Source organism: Mytilus californianus, unplaced genomic scaffold (assembly GCF_021869535.1).
Source record: "Mytilus californianus isolate M0D057914Y unplaced genomic scaffold, xbMytCali1.0.p SCAF_2, whole genome shotgun sequence".
In the NCBI taxonomy this organism is placed as follows: Eukaryota; Metazoa; Mollusca; class Bivalvia; order Mytilida; family Mytilidae; genus Mytilus; species Mytilus californianus.
The window spans coordinates 38,477,018-38,504,883 of record NW_026262668.1 but is presented as its reverse complement, the minus strand read 5'-3'; the positions used below and the strand labels follow the sequence as shown (position 1 = coordinate 38,504,883).

General features: G+C 31.8%; 1 protein-coding gene across 4 annotated transcripts in view; it reads left to right on the top strand.

The window, feature by feature from the left end:
• Positions 1-27,463, top strand: part of LOC127727916 (protein TANC2-like) — a 57,679-nt gene extending 30,216 nt beyond the window's left edge. For all 4 annotated transcript variants that reach the window (XM_052235065.1, XM_052235062.1, XM_052235063.1 and 1 more), the window contains exons 6-18: positions 611-778; positions 1,695-1,924; positions 3,247-3,385; positions 4,418-5,573; positions 7,574-7,805; positions 8,195-8,431; positions 10,664-10,840; positions 11,698-11,782; positions 13,055-13,312; positions 13,620-13,795; positions 16,416-16,640; positions 21,123-21,269; positions 24,150-27,463. In XM_052235065.1, the coding sequence (XP_052091025.1) occupies positions 611-778; positions 1,695-1,924; positions 3,247-3,385; positions 4,418-5,573; positions 7,574-7,805; positions 8,195-8,431; positions 10,664-10,840; positions 11,698-11,782; positions 13,055-13,312; positions 13,620-13,795; positions 16,416-16,640; positions 21,123-21,269; positions 24,150-24,437 (3,518 nt within the window). In that variant the 3' untranslated portion in view covers positions 24,438-27,463. The remainder of the gene's footprint in view (positions 1-610; positions 779-1,694; positions 1,925-3,246; positions 3,386-4,417; positions 5,574-7,573; positions 7,806-8,194; positions 8,432-10,663; positions 10,841-11,697; positions 11,783-13,054; positions 13,313-13,619; positions 13,796-16,415; positions 16,641-21,122; positions 21,270-24,149) is intronic.
• Positions 27,464-27,866: the final 403 nt, after the last annotated feature.

The window sequence follows — 27,866 nt, the reverse complement described above, 5'->3', positions numbered from 1 at the left end:
TCAGTCATGGCTCATTGAATTTGAATCTTTTGCATAGTTTACAAGTTAAAGTTTGTGTTTTAAGGGAACCACTTATGATAAGTCAATGGTATTTGCATTATACTATTAAATTTGAATAAAGGTGATACATATCTCTGTATCAATATTTTATTTTAGTATTTAATATCCTTTAACAAAAAACAGTATAAGATTCCATAGATTTCAAAACCTTCAAAACTAAATTCACATCCCAATTACGTACATATATAGTTAAGAAAGGTTTTATATTTTATAGACCTCCCATCAATCTTATAACTAAGACGTGCTGTCCTATAGGTATATTATGTACATTTATAACATAAGACAATGCAGAATGAGTTGTATTAATCACACTAAAACCACATCCAGAGTGCAGTAAACTGGCTAAAAGTCCAAAACATTGGAAATGGAAGGTGTCCAAGAGCTTAAATTATTCTCTGTAGCAAGTTTTCCAATGGTTTGAGATAAGATTAGTACCTATTTACTTTTTGATTTTCCCCATGATTTCATAAGAAATATATTTGTTCATATAAAGAAGGAATATTTTGTATTGATTAATGACATAAAATCCCTACATGCTATTGTTTTTCAGCTTCATCTGGTAGTGAAAGAGCCTCATCAGGAATACATATGGGATGTGGATCTCTTTTCCCCTCAAATCGTGACCCCAGTGCTGACAGTGTTAATTCATTGATGTCCAACAGTTCTGGTCATGGTATGAGTCCACAGTCAACTACACAGAGACCCCACTCAATTACTAGTTAGTGATATAATTCTTTTGCCTTTCTTATTATTTATAGAAATAAGGAGATGTGGTATGATTTCCAATGAGACAACTATCCACCAAAGTTCAATTGAAGTAGATGCCAGCAATTATAGGCCAATGTACGGCCTTCAACAATGAGAAAAACCCAAACCATATAGTAGGCTATAAAAGGCCTTGACATGAAAAATATGAAAAATTCAATTGAGAAAACTAATGGCCTAATTTATAACTTAACAAATTATAAAAAACAAATATGACAGACATGAACCAACAACAACCACTGAACTACAGGCACATAAAGAATGTGGCAGGATTAAACATGTTTGTGAGTGCTCAACCCTCCCCTTACCTGGGACAGTGGTGTTACAGCACAACATAAGAACAAACTTTAAAAATCAGAGCTCAACTCAACGATCAATACAAAGCAGAAAACATCAAACAAAAACAGAGACCGGACGTGGCAAGATATTTATACATCCCTTGACCATTTGAATATTAATGAAAGTAGATGTGGGACAAACGTCAATGACACAGCAACTCGACAACATAAATAATACATCAAGGAGGCAACAGGTCTGGAATTTATTGCCTGGTAACAAAGCATATTTACATGCATGCTTAAGATATTGCTGAAAACATAATCTATTCCTCTTTGCCATAGTATTACAATGGAGTTACTTTGATACATGAATTTAGATTTTTATGGGCTGTAGACATGTTCTTTTTGTGATTTTAAATTTATAATATTAAATAGTATGGATAGGATCGAATTTTTAAATACAAAATTATTCTTGATTGAATTAAAATTTATATTTGTCAAATGATTAGATATAATTGTATTTTAAGGCAACATAAAGATTCAGTTAAGTTGACTTAATTCAACTTAAGTCAAATTTATTTATTCTTATAGCCTCACAGCCAGGTCAGATTGAAGATCTGGGATTGTTTGGTAAAAGACAGTCACCAATGAGAAGATCAGCCCGTGCTGCTCTTAGTCATCATCAAGACAGTCGTGGTGGCCGTATGTTGAGAATCAAACCACCACAGCTTCACTTGTATCCAATCAACTTTGAAATACCACATCCAGAAGGCAAACCTATTTTCGTTGGTAGAGAATGGCTGTTCAAAGAAATGGAAATGGTAAGCAGTTGTGAGACAAAAAAGACTATATCATTTTGTTTATTTTCTTTTGTAAACTTATATTAGAATCAATTTAGCTGCTCTTCTGGCAATTGGGACCACTGTACAAGAAAGAAGAATATAAAATTGAGAATGGAAATGGGGAATGTGTCAAAGAGACAACAACCCAACCATAGAGCAGACAACAGCCGAAGGCCACCAATGGGTCTTCAATGCAGCGAGAAACTCCCACACCGGGAGGCGTCCTTCAGCTGGCCCCTAAACAAATATGTATACTAGTTCAGGGATAATGAACGTCATACTAAACTCCAAATTATACACAAGAAACTAAAATTAAAAATGATACAAGACTAACAAAGGCCAGAGGCTCCTGACTTGGGACAGGCGCAAAAAAGCGGCGGGGTTAAACATGTTTTTTGAGATCTCAACCCTCCCCCTATACCTCTAGCCAATGTAGAAAAAACAAACGTACAACAGTACGCACAGTAAAACTCAGTTTAAGAGAAGTCCGAGTCCGATGTCAGAATAGGAAACAAAAGAAAATAAACAAAATGACAATAATACATAAATAACAACAGACTACTAGCAGTTACTGACATGCCAGCTCCAGACCTCAATTAAACTGATTGAAAGATTATGTCTTCATCATATGAATATCAGGCACAATCCCTCCCTGTAAGGGTTTAGTATTATACCATCATAAAATATATGAGAAGAACATAACCCATGTCATGCCAACAACTGGTTTTAGAATAAATATGTTTAATTCCGATGCAAAGACCCTATAAGTGAATCAATATTAAAGCCAAAATATGCAATCTTTAATGACCTGACAACAGTATCGTAACTATATTCCTTCTTAATAAGTCTGTTTAAAGGTTTTGTTAGCTTTTGAGGTGAATACTGACATTTTTGTGCTTTGTAAAGAATATTACCATAAAATATTGGATGTGAAATACCCGAACGTATAAGATGTCTGCATGTTGAGTTATATTTACGAATGATGTCCTTATACCGATGATAAAATTTAGTAAATTATGCATCTTGATAATGTTGAGTTGTCGAGTGTAAGCAATTTTTACATCTGCCATGCAGCCACTTTCTGTATGCTGATAGTTTGAAATTTTAAAACACTCATTGTACAATGAAAATTTTCTTCAAAGTTTTCTTAGCTTCTATGAAAGGGAATGATCAGTTATGCCTCCGACAGTATACATGTTACCTCAATCAATTGCATATATGGACACAGGTCCAGACATAGAATTTGTCTTGTTATTAAAATACATGGATAAAATTAAGGGAGGTATTTTGGTTTTATTTAGGCATTGAATAGTGAACCAACTTCAGACCAGCCAAGAGGTGTTGTAATCTCAGGAGGTATTGGTGCTGGTAAAACTGCCATCATGGAGCAATTAATAGACTGTAGTTGTTTTGGCGATGGAAGAAGTGGCCTTGTAGAAGGTAAGTACTTTATTTCTACAAATTTGCTAGAGTTAAATATTTTGAGAAACTTTTTTTCAAAGTAGCAACATGCTGTAAACAAACTAATTTTTAAGCGCAATTTATTTTTATGTGTAGAAAAAATAAGGTGAATATAAATCGTAGCGAATATGTAAAATATGGGTCTTCCCTTATATAAAAACTCCACGAAAATTAGAAATTGTGAATGTTAATGGCTCTGAAGTCAGTTGGAAAAGACTAAACGCAAAATAAAGTATCAAAGAAAATCAGTTGATTTACAGTATTCTGACAGAACCAAAGTTTTAATATAGCTTAAAGTAGAATTTACATATAATTGTTGTATCAGACATATTAGAATGTGATAAAACACAAATACATTATTGATTTTTGTAACAATAAAAGAACATTAAATGTCTTCCCTAACATGGTCATTTTTTAAACATGACCATTAAGAACTTGACAGGAATTTTCTGTAGATCTTGCCTTTTTTCCTGAAAACTGTAATGGATAGACAGAAAGTCTGTCCACCAATAAAGGTATAGTAAGACACTAAAATTCATCATTTAAGGGCCATATCTCCTATTAGAAGTTTATCCTTAGAAAATAAACAAGAATTTTCATTAAACCAATTAAAGCATTTACTTCATGGGAGTCAAATAAGATACCCTTCTAAAATTTTACCATTAAATGTTCTATTGACATTCAGCAAAAACCAATGGTTCAACTTGCATTTACAGCAGTTAAGATTCAGATATATTGTTAGATACCCATTTTCAGGGATTGTAAACTACATTGAAAAAGCAGCAAATGACAAAATGATTACCCTTGAAATTGTAACTTTAATATATGTTATCCGTGAATGAAAATTTAAGTAATGATTCAATACATAAAAATAAGTATACAAAGTTTAATAATGAAGATGTCATATATATTACCATTTTCATTTTTATACAGTTTGATAATTAGTCGAGATACGTGTAACAATGCATTCTGTTAATAAAAATATGTATGTATACATTATTTTTTTTGTAGGATCCAGTCATAGGCTTCACCAAGACCGATTTCACTCTAATGGAATAAACTACAGCCCAACTTCCACACTAAACAGTTCTCCACATTCTCATCTAAGTGCTTCTTGTGGCAACATGTCATATGACGCATTGCGTAGCTTAGGATCACAAGTTGTAGCATACCATTTTTGTCAGGCAGACAATAATGTGACATGTTTAGTACCAGAATTTGTACATAGTCTAGCTGCTAGGCTTTGTCTAGTACCACAGCTGGCCTCATACAGAGAACTGCTGCTTCAGGATACACAGTTGCAAGATGTGTTGAGCCTTAAAGAATGCATAAAAAATCCTTCCCTATCTTTCATAAAGGGAATTGTTGAACCATTACAAAATTTAAAAGAAACTGGAAAACTTCATTCAGATAGTTGTATAATTTTAGTGGACTCTTTAAATGAAGCAGAATTTCATAAACCAGATTATGGTGATACAATTGCTTCGTTTTTATCACATCACCTTGATGATTTTCCTATGTGGCTTAAACTAGTGGTTACTGTGCAGACAGTCCTTTTAGATATAACCAAGTCTCTGCCATTTCAACAGATCTGTATTGACAGGGATCCAGAAAACCAGTTTATTGCTGCTGATCTTCAGGATTATGTCAATCATCGCCTGGAAACCAGTCCAAGTGTGAAAAACAATATTGCCTTAAATGGTCGATTGGAAACAGCCACACAAGTCAAATTTTGTAGCCATTTACAAACATTAAGTAAAGGTTCATTCTTATTCTGCAAATGGACATTGGATCTTATTGAACAAGGTCACTTGGTGCTAAAAAGTTCTAATTATAAGATATTGCCAATGAATATATCAGAAGTGTTTTTATTGCATTTCAACATTAAATTTCCAAGTGTAAGGTCTTTCGAGAAAGTTTCACCAATTTTAGGTGTATGTCTTGCAACTTTATATCCTCTTAAAAAAGAGGAAATATTTGAGACAATTAATTCAGGATATACACAGAGGTACATTTCTTGGGAGGATTTTAGTCATAGACTTGAAGTTCTATCTAAATTCATTCATAGAAGGAAGGATGAAACATACATGTTTTTCCATCCAGCATTCAGGGAGTGGTTAATACGACGTGATGATTCTGATAATCCTAAATTTCTCTGTGATCTTAGGTAAGTTAAAACTTTTATAGGTTGTTTACTTGTTTATGTATCCACTGTATACAACTTGTTTTAAGAAAAAGCAACTGAGTTTTGACTGAAATATATGCATGACATGTCAGTAAATCATTAATGATATGTTTTTTACCAACAATAATTTTAAGAAGGATGACAGGGGAGGATCCAGCCATTTTTAAAGAGAGGCGGGGGGGGGTTCCAACCCAGAAGAAAGGGGTGGTTCCAAATATATGTCCTCATTCAAATTCAAAAACTGTACAGCATGGTTCAAAAGAAAATGACCAACAGACAAATAACAAAATGCTACACAGAAAGCTGAAGACTAATCAACATAAAACCTTAAATGATCAATTGAAAACATAAACCTTAGTCAAACAGAAATTTGAGGATTCTCATTGGTCAAGTGGTCCAAATACCAAGAGAAAAGTTGCAAGTTCATCTACTGTATCACTAGCCTGTCAACACTGAGGTTGTGAGTTGGAACCCTGCACATGGCAGGTACAGTCCACTCCAGTCTTAATGAACATAGATTGTCAGTTTTCATGCTCTCTTTGGGCACTCCAGCTTACACCACCAATAAAAACTAAAACAGTGCTGGAAGTGGCATTACAGCACATGGACTTGAGTGTGTAGGTAAAGGTAGTATCTTTGGTTTGCTTGCTTGCTCGCTGAACCATGAAATCATTATCAGCTAAAGTATTACCTTCCTTTGGGAGGAGTGAATAGTTAAACAGAGAAATAATCAAACATAGGGCCAGTGTATGAACATTGTGAAATCTGTTTTACAAGTCAGTTTAAAAGTAGGTTTTCAATCTAAAATTAAAGTCTTGTATCAATTATAAGCTAATTCACAAGCATATTTTAGGTGTGTTTGATTTGTCCATTTCATTTCAATCAATTAATACTAATTTATTTATAACTAGATTATTTACATGTGTAATTCTATACTGTAAGTAGTAGTTTACAATGATTAAATTGATTTATACAACAACAAAAACTTTTCATATCTTTTAAATATATGTTTATATATATAATAAGGAGATCACCATCTTTGAATTTGTTATAAATGAACAGACTTCTGAGGTAATTGATTGAAATGAAAAATTGACAAATCAAACAGACCCAAAACATGCTTGTAAATTATCTAATAACTGACACTAGATTTTAAATTTAGATTGAAGACCCATTTTTAAACTGACTTGTAAAACTGGTTTTGCTATTCTTATATACAGTCACTACTTTTGATTGGTTCTCTGTCCAAAGGTAGGTAGTAACTTAACTAGCAAGCAAGCAAACCAAAGATACTACCTTTACCTACACACTCAAGTAAATGTGCTGTAAACACCAACAATCAATCATATTAGAATTTTATTTTTATGCCCCACCTATGGGCATTATGTTTTTCAGTCTGTACGTCCACTCGTCTGTCCGTTCAACCGTATGTCCCGCTTCAGGTTAAAGTTTTTGGTCAAGGTAGATTTGATGAAGTTGAGGTCCAATTAACTTGAAACTTAGTACACATGTTCCCTATGATATGATCTTTCTAATTTTAATGCCAAATTAAGAGTTTTGATCCCAATTTCACGGTCCACTGAACATAGAAAATGATAGTGCAAGTGTGGTGTCCCGCTTCAGGTTAAAGTTTTTGGTCAAGGTAGTTTAAGATGAAGTTGAAGTCCAATCAACTTGAAACTTGTTGCACATATTCCCTATGATATGATCTTTCTAATTTTAATGCCAAATTAGAGTTTTGACCCCAATTTCATGGTATACTGAATATAGAAAATGATAGTGCGAGTGGGGCATCCGTGTACTATGGACACATTCTTGTTCAACCTATATTTATCATTTCTGACATGTACATATCAAAAAGAAAATGTTTAAGTGATGAAATATGAAAGAAACAAAAAAAAGAAAACTTTTAAAAAGGAATTCTATTGTGTATATTTTAAATGAAAATTTAAAGAGTGAGAATTCACACATCTTTTTTTCAGAAATGGCCATGCTTTAATGGCATTTAAATATTCTCGAGTGGATGCTCCTCTTCTCTCGGACAAGACAATAGAACTTGGACATCACATCTTAAAGGCACATATTTACAAAAACATTAGCAAACAGCGAGGATATTCATCACGTGATATGCAGGCATACTGGATGGCACTTAGTTCAGATAACTTGAATGCTGCCCTAGCTTGTCACAGGAATCTCTTTTCTCCAAATGTTAAGGTGAGAGTATTATCAATATTAGAATTAGGTAAATTAAAATTAACTTCAACAATAGCATTCTAAGATTGTTTTCTTTTTCAAAATTATTAAGTTTGTAAAGATAAGAATATATTGCTAAAAGTTGTAAAATGACCTGCTTTTGACATGTTTGATGGAAACCCAAGATGATAAGTGACAGATCTATCAACAAAATTTCTCAATAGACCTGTCACTGGTGTATAAAATTGAAAGGTGTTGGATAGACATATTCATAATCAAATAACAAGCTCTGATAAAACAATGATTCTTTAAGAATAATAGATAAAAGATAAACCATGGATATATGCCTGTACATGTTCCACCAAAAAATTACAATCTGAACCTGACTTAGTTCATCTCTATTCCTTTAGGTCAGTCGATTGATTTTATTGTCTGGAGCAAACCCAAACACTAGATGTAACCAGTTAAACCATGCACCAGTCTTAGGAGTAGCTGCCAAGGAAGGATTTGCTGATGCAGCATCATTACTGTTAGAATTTAATGCTAGCGTAGATGCAGTCAATGATCAGGGAATGTCTGCACTGTGTTTTGCAGCAGCAGAAGGTCATATTGATGTCATGAAGATGTTGTGTAGGAAAAATGCTAGAGTAAGTTTTCATCTGAATTGAAAAAAAAATGGAAAGTATTTCTAAATTCAGATTGATATCTATCTCAAGTGCTTGTATATCTGAATATATGTAGGAGGTAGTTCATCTTAAAATAAAAAAAAAACATCTGCTTTCAAATATAATCCCTACCACAAGAAAAACATGAGCAGTATAAGGGAGATAACTCATATTATATTTATGATGAGGCAATACGGGATAGAAATCCTACATCTCATCCATACTTAAACAATGTATTTTTCTATATATATATTTGTATATGTCTGTTAATTTCTCATTTGGTCAACAACTTTTTTGTTTCACCTCTCAAATTTATATTTTGAGAGACTTCATAAGAAGACAATCATGTCTGAAACAATAACTTTTATGTAAGATATGTAAGCTACATTTTTCACAACTCTAAATGCCTGTGAAAGTATTTTTATTCTCTCCTCCTCAACTTTGCCTGAGAGAGTTGGAACCTTAGTTTCTTCATAATTTTTTGTCTCTCCTGGGACTACTATTATTGGCAGGATCTGGAGAGGACTTAGTAGCATTAAAAATCTGAAAAAAGACATTTGTAACATTAAAAAATCTGAAAAGAACATTTGTAACATTATTAAAAATCTGAAAAGGACATTTGTAACATTCAAGATCTGAAAAGGGCATTTGTAACATTATAAAAAAGTCATACATTATAAAAAAGTCATAATGTGGCCTATAGTTGTCAACTTCTACGTCATTTGGTGTCTGGTGGAGAGTTGTCTCATTGGCAATCATGCAACATCTTCTTATTTTTATTATATATACTGTTTTACCTCTATCTGTCCGTCTATCCGTCCGTCCGTCCCATGAATATTTATCGTCGCATCTTTCTCAAGAACTACATCATAAGGATTTCTGAAATTTGGTTTCAGGGTTTATATAAGTCAGCTATACCGTGTGATGCGTTTTCAGATTCATCACTGAACAACTTCCTATTTACTGAACACTTACATCTTTTTACACTATTAAACTTATCCAGTTGCGGCGGGGGTATCATCAGTGAGCAGTAGCTCGCAGTTTCACTTGTATAATGATGTTTTTGTTTAAGTTTTTATGCCCCCGCCGTAGCTGTGGGGGCATTAAGTTTTACCCTTGTCTGTCTGTACGTACGTCCCAAAATTGGTTTTCGTTCTCTAACTTGAGTTTGTCTCAACCAAATATTATGAAACTTATACACAATGCTCATTACCACAAAACACAGATCAAGCATGAATTTTGGTGGCGTCACTTTAACCGTTCTAGAGTTATGCCCCTTTATAAATGGAAAAATTGCAAAATTTTTAGTTTCCGTTCTCTAACTTAAGTTTGCCTCAAGCAAATGTTACGAAACTTATACACAATGCTTATTACCACAAAACACAGATCAAGTTTGAATATTGGTGGCGTCATTTTAACCGTTCTAGAGTTAATGCTCCTTTATAAATAGAAAAATTGCAAAATTTTTATTTTCTTCTAAATATCAAGTAATTTTTAAAATTGGAGTTATCTTCCTTTGTACATGATTATAGTTGAATCAACTACAATGCAATGTTTAATTTTGACTTCCACTGATAAAACACAGATCAAGTTGAATTTGGGTAGTGTCACTTTAACCATTATTGAGTTATGCCCCTTTATAAATCGGCAAAGATTGCAAAATTTTTAGTTTCCATTCTGTACTATACACAATATTCATTACCACAAAACTAAGATCAAGTACAAATTTTTTGTTTCCGTTTTCTAACTTTAGTTTGCCTCAACCAAATGTTATGAAACTTATACACAATGCTTATTACTACATAATACAGATTAAGTACGAAATTTGGTGAGAACACTTTTACCATTCTTGAGTTATGTCCCTTTATAAACATAAAAATTATTGAATTTTTCGTTTCCATTCTCTAACTTTAGTTTGTCTCAACCAAATGTTATAAAACTTATACACAACAGTTCTAGAGTTATGCGTGTTTACAAATAGAAAAATTGCTGAATTTTTAGTTTCTGTTCTCAACATAAGTTAGCCTCAACCAAATGTTATGAGACTTACACGCAATCCTTATTACCACAAAATTCAGATCAAGTTCAAATTTGGGTAGCGTCACTTTTATTGTCTTCAGTTATGTCCCTTTATAACTATATGCTATGCAAGCAGGGGCATCATCTGTGTCTACATGTGGACACTTTCCACATTTATTTGTACTATTTTTGCAGCTGTCTCATGTTGACAATTGTGGACAGTGTCCTGCAGTCCATGCAGCACTGAGTGGTCATCTTGATGCTTTAGCCTATCTCCTTCAATGTGATTGGTCATCCTACGATGGACAGCTGATCAAAGTAGAGGCCATGCAACAGGCTTTAGTGGCTGGAGCAGCCATGGGACATGTAGATGTAAGTTTTTCTCCATTATAAAAAGTATAGTTACTTGTATAGTTTCTTTTTATTACTAGTAAGTTTTAATTGAAATTATACACTGTTTAGGTTGAACCAATTTTTATATGCCAGTTGTTTAACAGGAATTTTTAGGAAATATATTGTACTGCTGGCTATTTTAATTGTTGTTCAGAGTTTTTAGGACTTTGAATATTCATAGCTTGACATGAAATTTATCAGTGATATCTAAATCAATAAAGGTAACCTTCTTTTTCATGATTTTTGTGTAGCCTGACAGAGAACCTGCAGTGACACATAGGGATTACATCAATTGTCCATTCACATCTTAATAATCCTTAACTCACTGAAAAAGGCTTCATAGAGTTCAACTCTTCACGGATTCTTCTACATGATATGATGTTTTGCATTTGCTATTCTAATTTTTTAGTTGTTTTTGAGTTTCTCATACCAAAACATGTGCTTAGTAATTTCTGCTTGTATCAGTTTATTAATCCACACTTCCTTGAAAACTTTGACTATGTAGATTGGATGAGTAATCATAATATGAGAATTGGTATTATTTGTTTCTTAAATGATTTAATGAAAATCTCCAAATATAATGTTTTGAATAGATATAACAGCAAACTACATGTGACAATTTTTTATGAATGTGGTTTTACCATATGTTTATGCAATTGGTCAGAACCAACTTTATTCCATGAGAGTTAGACCAATGAGATTTGAGTTGACAGTTTGGGTATAATGGAAAAAAAAATTATGTTTAATGTCTCTAGATGTCTGAAAAATTTCAACCTTTTCAGGATATCTGTGTTCCCTTTTATCTGACCTTTATTGATGACAAAAATATATTTTAGATTTGTGAATACCTGTTACAGACAAACAGTCATTCAGTAGAAGGTTTCGGGATAAATAGCTTAGACACTTTATTTGGTGATACACGTAAGTTATTGAATTATATACCTTAATTTATTTCTCTTAATGACATCAGCAACAATCCACTAGGAGTAGGTAACAGTTACCATTTTATTTCATTCTAATTTCATTTATAATTTTTCCTGAATCAAAGATAACATTATAACTTCTATAAGAATTCAAAAATTAAAAGTAGCCAACAATACTTGCCAAATTTCATTTTTTAGAAATTTTACTTAATTTTAATCATGCAAATAGCTTTTACTTTTTTTTGGAGAAATATATTTTTATTCTCAGATTTTGCTTATTCAAAATTAGAGAGAATCATCAATTAAACAATCTATCAGTTAATCTGACTTGTTTTTACTGAAGCTTTTTGGTGATCATGTTTTTCTGATGATTTATTGTTGCAAGGGAAACATTGCCAAAATTTGTAAACTGAATTGAATATGGGTCATGCTACTAATCTTGGATTAGTTGGCTGTTTCTTTTTAAAAAAAGTGATCACTCTATCTTTCTGTCCATCAACATGATCAATACTTCTAGTGGTACATAAAGTAAAAATTGCCTTGACCGATTTCCAAAATTTGTATGCACAGTGTTAATTAGTATGGAAGGAAGGTATCTTTTTGTGAAATTTGGCCATAAATTTGGGTAAAAAATCTTTGGAGAAATTTTGAGAAACAATTTGTGATCATTTGTGTGCTAGAATTTCTACAAAATTTGACAAATCAGGCATGAAATGCTATTTAAAATTGATTTGCAATGACAAAAATGCATTTTTTGTTATATTTTATGTATGATTTTCTAAAAAAAAACACTCAGTTTTTGTAAAAAATTCAGAGAAATCTTGAGTAACATATTTTTGTGCAAAGATTTCAATGACAATTGATAAATAGATATAACAAGTCATTCCAAATCAAATCAAGATGTCAAATTTTTTTTAAATGGGGTAATTTCTAATTTGAAAAAAATAATTTATTTATGATTATAAATTTATATAAAATATAACATGCTTAATAAATCGTCATTTCAACTTTTAACAAAGGTCATTTTAATGTTTTATCTACCAATAAAATCATGACATTAAATATATGTGTTCAGTAATCAAAGTCTAAACGACAATTGGAACCCATTCCAAAACACTGTCCAAATTTCATAATTCAAAGGAGAAAATAGGATTTTTAAACGGAAAACAGTCTCCTGACTCCAAGTGGAATGAACATGATAGAACAGGGCGACTTGAAATCGTGTTAAATGACAGATTGTTTAACATTTGCTTCATATTTTCTTTTATAGCCCTTACAGCCTCTTGTGCACATGGCCACCATGACATGGCCAGCTGGTTAATAGACCAAGGTGCCAATCCAAGTCAATCTAATGGTAAAAGCTTTTCACCATTGTTGTGTGCTGTGGATTCTGGAAAGTGGGATGTGGCTAACCTCCTTTTAAATGTTGGTGTTGATATAGAACAGGTTGACAAGTATGGAAGAACGCCACTGATGATAGCTGCTTATAAGGGACACATTGGTGTGGTAGAGATGTTGCTGGCTAGAGGTAGGTTGATTTAAATATTTATCAGACATGTTTTTGTACATTTGAACAAGAGAGTTGAAGACATTTTCATAACTCAAGTATTTAAGTAAATTATTTAGAATAAGTCTTCCTATGATTTAAATATGGAAAGAACATTGTAGTCTGCTATTAGGTTAAACTTCCTTATACAAGGAATAACTTGAAACAGTGGCATACAAACAAGCCAGTCATTTCATCAGTGTCTAACAAAATAGGACAAAATAACTATTTACATTTTGGTGTTTCTGTGTTATTTTTAATTAGTTGAATTTTTCTCTTTCTATTCCAGGAGCATCAGTAGAATCAGTAGACAAAGAGGGACTAACATCACTGGCGTGGGGGTGTCTGAAGGGGCACCTACACATTATCCAGACTTTACAGGAGAGAGGATCAAATTTACACCATACTGATAGGTGTGGTCGTTCACCTTTACAGCTGGCAGCCTTCCATGGGGATTCACATGTTGTAAGTTCTTGAAATCATAAGATTATGTTTTGATTTCATCAAGCTGACAGTAAAATAAAAAAGCCAAATGTCACTCAACATGCTCAACACAAGAATGTCAATGTTGAATATTAAGTACTAATATTTTTAGAACTAAATAGTGATTAGTTCTAAATACTTCTGGTTAAGATTTTAAAAATAACTAATGTCAATATATATGTGAGCTGACTGGACCTGAATTAAATATATCATGCAAATAATTAGTTCTGTTAAAGTAAAGATTTACCCATTATTATAAAAAAAAGAATAGACTATTAGTACAGGAACATTTCGCCGAAATTTGTATAGAGCACAAGCATTGTCTAAAATATTTATTGGTCAGCAGGTATATAAACAAAGAATACACTTCCCGTTTCAATAGCTGTTTGGACAAAGGTTGTGCTCTCTATTATTTCCAGCATCTTCAGTTAATTGGTCACACCATTTTTGACAAAGCTACCATTTTATTATGTTGGCCATGACAAATGTTGTGTCACAGGATGATAGACTTAGGGTTGCTAATCTGGCAGTAACATTTGCCTAAACTATTTGTTTAAAGCTTTATATTTCTGAAGGTAAAAGACATGGATATTTCATATCTTGTATCCAGATGCCTAAAGTTCTGCAGTTTTTCTCCCATATAAAAATAAGGCGATGTGGCATGAATGCCAATGAGACAACTATCCACCAAAAGTTCAAATGAAGTGGATGTAAGCTATTATAGGCAAACATACAGTCATCAACAATGAGAATAAACAGCTGCGCCATGATCGCATGATACGCCTGTCGCCTTAAATATTTCTGACATACGGCGCGACATGTGAAAAACCCCTCCCCCTTTTTTTACAAAATACTCAATAACTCAAAAATAAAATTTTGAATCATCACCAAAAAGTATACAGATCTTAAGATTAATATAACTAAGAAGTGTGTAAAGTTTTAAGCAATAATCATAAATTGTATTTGAGATACGGAGCGACATGTGAAAAAAAAACACACACCTGTTTTAGTTACTAAGTCCTGTAACTCAAAAAGTTTTAATCTTATTTTCACAAAAGAGTATACAGATCATTTGACCATCATAAGAAACAACTATGTTAAGTTTCATGAAATTTGGATAAGTCATTCTCAAGTTACGGTGCGACATGTTTATGCCGGATGGACAGACGGACAGACAACATTTGTATACCATAATACGTCCCGTCAAAATTTTGACGGGCGTATAAAAACCCATGCCGTATAGTTGGCTATAAAAGGCCCCACCATGAAAAATATGAAACAATTCAATTGTGAAAACTAACGGCCTAATTTATAACAAAACAATTTACGAAAAACAAATATGACAGACATGAACCAACACCAGTGAACTAAACGCTCATGACTTTATACAGGCTTATACAGAATTTGGGTGGATTCTACTAATTAAGACTTTTATGTGTTCTCTGAATTGCAACCTTATATTTTGAGGAAAAATCACTTTCAAAAATTTCAAACTAGTTCAACAGCCAATTACAGTGCAAAAGAACCCAACATTCTGACAAAATGAATATTTGTCTCCTGTTTCATTTCATTTGTATGTAAAACATATTTTAAATGTCCAGTCCTGCAATTAGATTTAGTCATTAAGACATCACCAGAAACAGAATAGGTAGCAACAGGTAATTGAATATTTATCAGTCAGGGGCATTACTTAAATAAGTAACAATTAAAATTACCTATACAAGTAATGTTGAAAACGAAGCTATTTTAAATATTACTTATATAAGTAACTTTTCTGAATATTATTTTTATAGGTGTCCAATTATACAGATTTTAGTAGCTTTAACAAATTTTCACAGTCATCTGGTTATTTTTCCCATGAAATATAAAATCTAATCCTTCTGAAACACTAATTAACTTTCTGACGCACTTATCTTTCATACTGACGCTTCTGGGTCAAAGATTGGTCTCATGGGACTATTAAATTATCATTTTCCTCCAAAATCTTGAAGGTAGACTGATATAAATAGATAGATACTTGTGAATTAATTAAGACTTGAAGTTATTTATAACTTGTAACCAAAATCAATTACATATGTTCCTTCAATAAGTGTTATTACTATTTTTTTCAAAAATGTATAAAATAACTTATTCAAGTAATATTTTTGTCATTATTTTTAAAGTAACCCTTTATCTCTATACTCCTCTCAAATCTAATAAATTCTTTATTTTATGATATAAAATGATGTAAAAATTCATGAAAACTACATTTAGTCTATGCTTCTATTGAAATTTAAAATAACTCTATTAAGTAATTTTATTATTTTTAAAAACAAAAATTACTTATATAAGTAACTTAAAAAAATAACTTGTTTAAGTAACGCCCCTGACTGTTTATTATCATTTGAAGTTAACTCACCTGAAGGTTCAAAATTGTAATAAAAACATGCAGTATAATAGTTCTTTTCATTTGCACAGAATTTCCATTAACAACCTCTTGCAGGAGTAGTGGGACATACAGTGGTTAATATATTATTTGAGGTACTTTGTTATTGGTAAATCATTTTAAATATAATACTTTTTATGCCAAAGTATGTATGAATGTATGTTGCATAATTTATAGGTCCAATATTTGATAGACCAAGGAGCTAATATAGAGCATGAAGACCTTAATGGAATGAGAGCCTTGGATAGAGCAATTGATAGACGAAATACATCTGTTGTTGTTAGCTTTCTAAGAAAAGGGGCCAAATTAGGCCATACAACATGGGCAGTGGCTGCTGGAAAACCTGATATCATGTTGTTATTGCTCAACAAGCTAATGGAAGATGGAAATATTCTCTATAAGGTATTGTATTCAAAAGTTCACCATAAAATTAGCATGTTTGATACACATGAGATGTTATACAAAGATATATGTATTGTTATATAATTAACTTGCCATTGTTCTCAAGCATAAAAAAATCATGTTAAGAAGAAGTCAAAATATTACTTCGGGAAGATGGAAAAATCTTCTTTTTTTTTTTCCCCTTTCTTGTTTATGCCAGTTTAATGTATGATACAAGCAGATTAATATAGTCAGTAAATACAAATTAAATCATGCACAAAGTTACTTTGACCCTTACCCTTAATATTCAGAAGGGAGGATTCAAGGCTAAAATAATGCTTTCATATAAATGACTAGATATTTCAAAAAATCATCAAGACAACCATGTAGGATAATTTAAATGAAGTCACAACAGAAACCCAAAAGTTGATAAATTGTTTACCCTAACCTAGTGTCATCAGGTATAATGTATTCTGTAATCATTGTAATATTCAAAATCATTAAAGGCTAAAATAATGCTTTCATTTAAATAACTAAATCATAGGCCAAAACATCAAGATAACCAATCAAGATAATTGAAATGGTCACAATAGAAGCCCAAATGTTGATGAGATGTTTAAAGTAACCTATTATCATCAGATTTAAAGTTAACCGTAACATACAAAATCAGAATGCTAAAATAATGCTTTCATTTAAAAGACTAGATATTTACTTAAATCATAGGCCAAAACATCAAAACATTTAAGGTAACTGATGAAAATTCTTCAGAATATTAATCTGAACGAATAATTTCGGAAAAAAGTTTCATGAAAATTGGTTTAAGCATTTTTGAGTTATTATCCTACATGTTGACGACAGACAGACGGACAACGGTATACCATAATACGTCCTGTTAACTTCAAATTTATGGCTTCCATGATAGTACTGTTGATTTTTTAAATCATATTTGAAAGAAAGAACACAGCAAGTCCATATAAGTAATCAATATTCTGACAAAAAAATTATAAATTTCGGTGTTCCACAGGGCTCTATACTTGGTCCCATTTTGTTTGTTTTGTACATAAATGACCTTCCATTATACAATGTATATCAAAAACTGCCATTCAGACTTGTATGCTGATGACACAACTATGCATACATTAGGAAAAAGTATTGCTGATATGCAATTAAAAGTACAAGATGATCTTCAATGTGTTGAAAAATGTTGTCATGAAAATAACATGTTCATAAATTTGGATAAAACCAAATGTATGGTTATAGGTACAAGACAAAGGCTGCGTTTCCATCAAGCAGAACCATTTCTAACTATTGAGAAAAATATTCTTCAAAAATCATCAATTGAAAAACTTTAAGAGTTAGAATTGACTCTAATCTGTCATGGACAGGCCATGTTAATTACTTATGTTCATCAATATCATCTAGACTTCATTTACTCTCTAAGATCAAGAAATTTTTAAATATTGATTCAAAAATAATTATTTTATAATGGTTATATTCTCCCACTGATAGATTATTGTTGTATTATTTGGAGTGGTTGTGCTAAAAATGAGCTAGTAAGAATAATAAAATTGCAGAAAAGGGCTGCAAGACTAATTTTAGATGCTGATCCACTTTCAGCATCAGCACCTCTGTTTAAACAGCTTGGGTGGAAGACAGTAGAAAACAGAATCTCATACCATAAATCTGTTTTGATGCATAAATGCATTAAGAATGAGGCCCCTGTGCATTTAACTGAAAAATTTAAAGAAATGCCAGAAAGTAACCAATATTGTTTGAGGAATACGTTCCAAAAGCCAAAACAGAGCTGTATAAGAAATCTTTTATATATTCAGGATCTATTTTATGGAATAACTTACCAATATCCCTGAAAAATTGCCCTCAAGTACAAGCTCATTCAAAAAAGATTTAAAAAATTACTTCTTGGAACGTTAAGAAGCTGTGTAATTTTATATGCATACCGTTAAATTTTTTTACAAACTTACCTAAACTTTAAATATTGTTGAGGTAATTTGAATGATGCCAATACTATATGAATTCATCATTTTTACTGGTTTTTAAAATTGTATATTTCATAACAATTTCTTATGTGTGTGTTTGTTTGGTTCTTTTGTTAGTCCCCTACCGACGAAGTCAAAGGGGACTTTAGGTTTGCACTTCGTCCGGCTGTCTGTCTGTCTGTCTGTCTGGCAAATCAGTTTTCCAGACTTTTTCTTCGTGTTTGAAGATATTGATTTGATATTTGGTGTATTGTTTTATCTTGACAAGTTACAGGTCAAGTTCAATTTTCACGATTTTAGCTTTTCTCTTTGTTCAGTTAAAGCCCTTTCCCTAGAATTAAATTTTTGATGAAATACTTATTAATTAGTAGATTTCTGTTCAAAGGGAAATAACTCATTTTTTAAAAGACAAAATGACATTTTGGATTTTTTTCCTTTTCTTTGGTAAATTGTATGAAGAATTTAGTGGTAGGTTTGTTGGTCATTCTTGAAGATATTGATTTGATAATTAGTATATAGTTTTATCATGACAAGTTACAGATCAAGTTGGAATTTTGTTCCGGTCTGATGCTTTTGTACAGAGTTAAGGTCTTTGGACATAGAAAATTCACTTAAATAATCAGTTTTCAACAGTTTTTTTCGTCATGTTTGAGGATTTTGATTTGATATTTTTATGTAGTTTACACCATTACAAGTTATAAATCAAGTTAGAATTTCCTTCCATTACAATAAATTTTTAACCGGTAGGGGACTATGTATTGCCATGCAATACTCACAGAATGCTTGTTAATTTTCTGTTTGTTATATTTCAATGTATTTCATGAGGGCCTCAGAGAAGATTAGTTTTATAGCTAACTGTGTAACCCTCTTTAAATAAGAATTATTATTATTATTATTATTATAAAAAATTATGATTTTCCAGTTTTCTGACTGCAACTCAAAATGCTTCGAACAATTTTCATGAAACTTTGGTGATTGGTTTATATCTGTTAGAATAAGCTCCCTTTAGTTTTTTTATAAATTTCTGGTATGACATTGAGGAGTTATGGAGCTTTATTTGTTGAAAAAGTGATGGGCGTATCATGCGCTCATGGCGCAGCATTTTATTAGACTTTGTCATTTACTTCATCATGTTTTTAAAATCTGACAGGAACAATAGTCAGTAACACAAATAGATATCAAGTGGGCACCCACAAACATGTTTAACCACACCACATTTTGTATGTGTCTGATCCAAGTCAGGAGCATGTAATTCAGTGGTTCATTGTTTTGTACATAAATCAGGCCATTTGTTTTCTTGTTTATATTGTTGTTAATTTGTCATTTCGGGACCTTTTAATAGCGGACTATGCAGTATGGGTTTTGCTCATTGTTGAAGGCTGTACGGTGACCTATAGTTGTTATTTTTTATAAGACCGCAAAATTTGCGGTCGTATATTGGTATGACGTTGGCCTCGTCGTCGTCGTTGTAGTCGTCGTCGTTGTCGTCTTCCGAAGACACTTTGGTTTTTCTAGTTTCATGACAATAACTTGTGTGTAAGTATATGGATCTTTCTGAAATTGTACTATAAGGTTCTATATCACAAAGGGAAAGCTGGAATTGAGTTTGGGGGTAATTGCCCAAAACGTTTAGGAATAAGGGGCCAAAAATAAGCATTTTTCTAGTTTCCAGACAATAACTTGTGTTCAAGTGTATGGATCTCTCTGAAATTGTACTGCAAGGTACCATACCACAAAGGGAAGGCTGGGATTGATTTTGGGGGTAATTGCTTCAAAGTTTTAGGAATTAGGGGCCAAAAAAGGGGCCAAAAAACAAATTTTTCTAGTTTCAGGACAATTACTTGTGTGTAAGTGTATGGATCTTTATGAAATTGTACTACAAGGTTCCATATCACAAAGGGAAAGCTGGGTTTGAGTTAGGGGGTAATTGCCCTAAACGTTAAGGAATTTGGGGCCAAAAAACAAGCATTTTTCTAGTTTCCAGACAATAACTGGTGTTCAAGTGTATCATGGATCTCTCTGAAATTGTACTGCAGGTACCATACCACAAAGGGAAGGTTGGGATTGAGTTTGGGGGTGATGAATCAAAAAATTGGGGGGGGGGGGGGATTTTTTTTTCTTTAAAATTTTCCATTTTAAATTGGTTATTTCTGATTTATATATAAAAGCAAATAATAATGATATGGTTTGAAAAGGTAAATTAAAAATTCTTAAGTTCTTAGACCACATTCATTCTGTGTCAGAAACCTGTGCTGTGTCAAATATTTAATCACAATCCAAATTCAGTGCTGTATCAAGCTTGAATGTTGTGTCCATACTTGCCCCAACTGTTCAGGGTTCGACCTCTGCAGTCGTATCAAGCTGCGCCCAGCGGAGCATTTTATTGTCATTTGGTCTCTTGTGGTGTGTTGTCTCGTTGGCAATTAAACCCCATCTTTTTTGGAGACTTAATTTTTCAAAAACAATGAAGAGTTAAAATTTATTTTTTATTTTTTTTCCTATTCAGAAAAACCGTATAAAGGAAGCAGCCCAGAGATACCAGTATGCCTTAAAGAAGTTCCCGCAAGGTGGTGAATGTGATGATACCAAAACATTTAAAGAACTTCGTCTCAATCTACTGCTGAACTTATCCAGGTGTAAACGTAAAGTAAATGTAAGTATAAGTATTTGTATAGAAAATTACATTTGAAATAGAAAATAATACATAGATTCTTCTTAATAGAGTTCTTGCAAATATGAGTCTCTCTTGGTATGACTATCACTAGTTTTGATTTCTTAGTTGATAAGAAAAGTATTTGACAACACCCTGATAGTAAAAATACCATGATATTTGGCCATATTGCACAGAAGGTTTAAATATGGTAAGAGAAGGTGGACGGATTAGTAAAGAAATCATTAGTATCGTTCATGTATAAGCAACTTCCCCAAACAGTTTATTGCCAAGATCCTTTTGAGTAATCACATTATTTCCACATACAGTCAACCTGACCAAACAGTCACACTTTTACTAAATGGTTGAAACCCAAGATCAAAATGAATAATGCATGTTACAATCATAACAAACCCAGGGAAATCAAAACTTATTTCTCTGTGTGCACATATTTGCTCAAATTTTGTTTAAGAAACCTATTTTTTATCAAATTCATTTAAACCAATAAATTCTATTTGTTAACTAGATCAGTGATGTAGCAAGGGTCTGTCTGGAAAGGTTGTGATATAATGGGTATAATGCAACACTAGTTATTTGTCTATTAAGTATACTAAAGTACTCGATTGAGAGAACTTGTCATTCAGAGAGTGGATCTGATGCAAACACTAAAAAAAAATTGTACTATGTAGGCTGTAACATGATATGATGAATTAAACAATATCATTGGCTCAGTCAAGGCTTGAGAGATGCTGGTTTTGGCATGTGACAAATGCATTAAGCTGACAACCAATAAGTCAATACAAAAAAAGACACACCAATGAAGCCATGGTTATACATTTTATTTTAAGATTGATTCACAGGTGGAAAATAGGAAACTGGACACCGAATTATGCGGTCTTAAATAATGCGATAGTTTAATGTTGACTTAACATACTGATAAATGTGAATGTTTTAATAAAATGATGCTAGGTATATGCAAGCAACCTGTCAAAATTGTAAAGGAAATATTTGTTTGAAGAACGGAAGGATGTAATATACCCCTACTCCAGGGTATACTGATAACATATTTACATATAAATGAAAGGGTTGACGTTTTATTTAAGTTTGACGGTTGTTTCGAACAAAAATCATTTATTAACTGAAGTTTTAAAGGCATGCAAAACAAGTAAACTTTAATTTTTGTATTGACAGAAATATACATATCTACTTTAGTGATGCACTGTTCTTTTAATTGACTTTGATGTGAAAATTTTATTGGGTTATAAGATTTGATTGTATCATAGCGTAAAAATGTGTTTTTATGCCCCACCTACTATAGAAGTAGGGGCATTATGTTTTCTGGTCTGTACGTCTGTTCGTTCATCCGTCCGTCCATCTGTCCCTCTTCAGGTTTAAGTTTTTGGTTAAGGTAGTTTTTGATGAAGTTGAAGTCCAATCAACTTTAAACTTGGTACACATGTTCCCTATGATATGATCTTTCTAATTTTAATGCCAAATTAGAGTTTTGACCCCAATTTCACGGTCCACTGAACATAGAAAATGATAGTGCGAGTGGGGCATCAGTGTACTGGGACACATTCTTGTTTTCTTAAATTATAAGTAAAGTAGTAATTGTACACATGACTAATTAATTTACCCGGGTTTATCTCTTCACATTCAGAGTATATCAATCCCCCTCCCCTACATAATCTTTTTCAAAGTTTAGATTTAACTAGTAGGAAAGAGTTCATAAAAAATTGTCATATTTTCCTCAAAATAAATAGTTTAGAAAATTCGGTAAAAATTATTTAAAAATATTTTTTTTACAGATAAACTCAAATAAGATGCAAATTGACATAGAAGGCAAATAATAGAAGTCTGAGGCACATTGAATCACAATGCTGGTATTCAGAGTAATAGTTACTTACTCACACCTGTACATCAAGGTGTAATACCACCATTGATTTTCCCCTATTAGTCTTTGTTAAATTTGCACTTTTCAAAAAATTGTGCAGAATTTATCTTTGTTTCAAATAAAGAAATACTTGGCATGAGTAAAGTTTTATCCTGTCCAGTACTATAGAAAAAATTTCACATAACATTTCATTGCATATAAGAAAAAAACCATCACTGGAAGGTAACCAATCGAATTTTTCCCCTTTTTTACCCTGTGTACAAGCTTTAGTAACCATGTAACCTCAAGTTTCCAAAATATTCTATAGAAATCCCAAATAAAGAAATAATGGTGCTTTGAAGTACCCAAGATATATGTTTATGACTCAGAAATTTTTGACTGCAATGAAATGTAGGATCAATTACCTACAACTGTCAAATTCAAGGGAATATTTTTTTTCGACCTATTTTCGTATGCAACCGGATATGACGTACTATGATTTGGTGGTATTACACCTAAACATAGACTTAACACAAACTAGTTGTCTTAAAACTTTTTTTTTTACCGATAAGAACGAGAAGAGATTGATGGTTGTTTTGTGAAGGTAGATTTGTTCCTCTTAACAGATGAACCTTGGTTATAAACAATGCTACAATATCTGTTCCTGTTGGAATAAATATTTTATCCTTCAGTAACAAATACAGTAGTGTTTCTTCCAGTGGAAATAATATTCTAGAATATTTTTTCCCTTTGGAACTAATATTATAAAGAAACTTCTATTCCATGACAATTTGACTGTGTATTGAAACTGAACACTTTAGATTATGAAACTGTTTAAGGAATTTTTTCTTCATTTCACCTGTTGTCATTTTATGGTCTTTCTCTGAACTCCCTTTCAGCTTTCTTTCCTCTTTACTCTACGGCTTCAACATAGTATAATTTTACTCAATCCTTCACAATGATGTTACTAAATTAAAGGCATGTGGAAATATAGCATTTTTATTTTACAGGACTATGAATGTGCCATAGAACTTGCCACAAAAGCCTTAGACATTAAAGCCAATAGTTTTGAGGCCTTTTATGCTCGAGCACGAGCTAAGAGGGATAATAGGCAAGGTGCTTCAGCCTTGGAGGACTTAAAAGAAGCATTAAAGCTTGCACCAAACAACCGTGAACTTCAAAGACTACTGATGAGAGTTCGTGATGAATGTCGAGATCAAGCTCGATATGAAAACATCCAAGGAAGCCATCAAAGTTTAAATGATCAAGAAAGAAGGAGAGAAGAAACTGCATTATAGGAAAAATAGTGTTTAGTAATAAATGTTCCTTATGATTTTCGAGTTCATAAAGTTTTATTTATTTTTTCAGCAATGTAAGCTTTTCTGATTTAGTTATTGTGTAACAGCATTACCAGCACTGATTCATATCACTTCGGAATATATATCTAAATATCAAAACAGCATCATTAAAACTTGAAGGGGATTAAAAATTAAATAGAAATAAAAAAAAGTTTTAAAACTGTTAAAATTAATGTAAGATTCAATGTCATTTATACGTTCTGATCATTCGATCAGTGCAAATGATAAGTTTCCAGAAAATATGAAATGCATACCTGTCAACTGACCTGTATTTTGTGGGTGTGACCTGTGAATTTATCACCTCACCCAAGATTTGTTTATGGTTCGTCTGGGTCATCAAACTTCTAGGGATTTCAGTATCTTACCCGTTTTCTAGTCCCATGAAACTTTTTAGTTCATATTTTAAAACATTTCCTCTGAAATACTTTAAAATTTGACATTCAATTTGAACTTGATTTACTGTTCAAGATTGTTTAACAACTGCCAAACAATAGTTTGTCACTCCAACTGATGTAAGTCACTAATCTGGTGATTATCATGTCAATTATAGCATCCAGAGGTGTCAAACTCCAAAGGAAATTGCCAAGAAAGTCTAAAAATTGCTGTAGGCAAAAAAGCAATAAATAATCTATGACAAATAGAAGTAAATACATTTTTAAACAATATTAATCTCAAAATGCTAAAATGTTACATCATAGTAATCCCAAACCTGCTTTAAACCATTAAATATCTTTTATAAATGACTTAAAAATATTAAAATGTGCCTAAATCCCCTTAAATGTCCTGTAGATATATAAACTGTCATGGACCTTCTAAAAAACTTTGAATTTTTTATTAATTCCTGCAAACAGTAAGGGGAACAACCCTTAACTATAACAATCTAAAAAGAAACTCTCGACTGTAACAAAACTCAACATTATGAAACTTTTGAACTATAAATCTGAAGTTGTCATAATACAAGGAGTTTGAATTAGTTATTTGATGAATTACTAGAACATTCATAATAGTATGTTACATCAATGTGTCAAAAGTAAAATTCAGCTAAAAAAGTTTGTACATGGAATGATCTGATATATTATTACACAATGCAGGTCATGACCTACATTTTCACTTTCAGTGGTTGACAGGTATGGTAATGTTGTTTTGGTATTAAAATATTACTATCTGAAAAAAAAATCACATAAGTAGGAAGAATAAAGATATTCATGAAAAATTGACATTTGAATAGCACATATAATTTTATAATTTGTTTAGTATGAAAACTGACATATTCTCAGAATCAAAATATGAAACAAATTATGTTTTGTAGTTTCATTCTTTTCTCAAAGTTTTTAGTTTGTTTTTAATAGAGTAAGTAATCCAAGAATTCAAGTATAGAAAAATATTCGATGAGTGACAGAACAACACAATAATTGATGAATGTGCGTTGTGCATAAGTTAATTAATTATCAGTGTTGTTCGTTCACAAGTTGAACATTTTTGATATTTTAATTCTTGGATAAGTTATTCTTTTTATTACATTGACCATGGTAAGATGATGGACTATTAAATTAAAACAAAATAGAAAATGGAAGGAACTATTTCTTCTTCTATGCATTCTAAATTGTTTTGATGCTACGTCATCGACAACGTCGTGACAGCATTTATTGTTGTATGACTTCAGAGGAGTGAAATTATCGATTTTTATTTCACTAAGAAATCACGGTAATTCATTGCAATCAATGTAATAATAACATTATTAATTAGAAGAGAAATCTGAGGATGAGGAGATTCTTATTTTTTTTGTTGAAAAGTTATCGCCTGTAAATATTTCAAACGCTCTACAAATAATAAGTAGACATTTTAGTTCTTGATTTCAATGGTGCAGCTTTATTCAGCTTATTTATTTGTTTTATGTCATAGTGTATTGTTTTATTTAATCTTAAATAAAAAAAATTCAAGATATGTTCATTAATGATTCTTAACAGTTGACAAAATGAGCATGTCAAATCTGAGTTTTTCATTTGGAAAGTCTCTAATACAGAAATGTCAACTTTTCATGTTCATTGTATCACTTTTTAAAATTTTTTTTGTTTATTAATTTATACTCCCTTTGATATTTAAATATGAGCAACTGCCTTACCCAAAAAAATATTTTGTCAAAAGATGTTGTTTACATAGATGTTGATGTGCATGACATATTTTTTGGGGAAGTCTTTTGCTGTTATTTTTAACTCAAAAGGCAATCTTCTATCAAATACCTCAAAAATGACATGGTTAATATAACAGTGACATCACAAATGACATTTCTGCGCAAAAACTAGATTATAATGCTTTCACCAACTTTCATGAAACTTGTAAGGAATATTAAATCTGTCATAGAAATCTCAATTTTGAAATTTTTACAGTTTGTTATTCCAGAGTTTTTCAGTTGAGTATGTATGTTTGAATCAATTTACTTCAAACTTTATATTGTTGTTGGGATTGATGATCTTCAGCTCAGCTGATTATTACTGATTGTTTGATGTCTTTTTTAAGTCAGCATTTTATTAATTTATTTTTAATTGTGTTATGTTAGTTTATTTATATAATTTAAAGGTTTAAAACTTGATTTAAAAAAATATTTTTCTCTCCTCTTCCTTTATTCAGATCTTTTCGAGATCTTATACATATGAAATATTTGTATAATGCACTGGATAGATAAAATTAGATGAAATCTAGTTTTGCTTTCAGTATTTTTTGTCTTTTAAATTTTAATTTTCTTTACATTTTACATCCATCTGACTTTATTATTCATGCCTTACATTGATATTCAGTTATGTAATTGCAAGTTTTACATGTTAGAAAGTTGTATGAAATTATTAAAACAAGGTGTAATTTTTATTGTTAAATCAAGTTATAAATATTGAGAACAAATTTTTAGTGGAAAAATATTTTTCTGTAAGATGAGTATTTTTTGGTCGGAAGTAAAGTTGCTTTGAAACTTGTATCTTGTGTTTGTTATTATACGCCTGTTTACGGGACGTATTATGGTATACCTTTGTCCGTCCGTCCGTCGTCAACATGTCGGACAATAACCCAAAAACACTTTCACCAATTTGCAAAAAACTTTGGTGAATTGATTATATCTATTGACATGAGCTCCCTTTCGATTTTTATAAATTTTATATATTACGTTTCCAAGTTGTGGGGTTTTATTCATTAAATAAATGTGGATAGTACATGTGGACACAGATGATGCCCCCGCTTGCATAGCATATAGTTATAAAGGGACATAACTGAAGAACGGTAAAAGTGACGCTACCCAAATTTGAACTTGATCTGAGTTTTGTAAAAATAAGCATTGTGTGTAAATCTCATAAAATTTGGTTGAGGCAAACTAAAGTTATA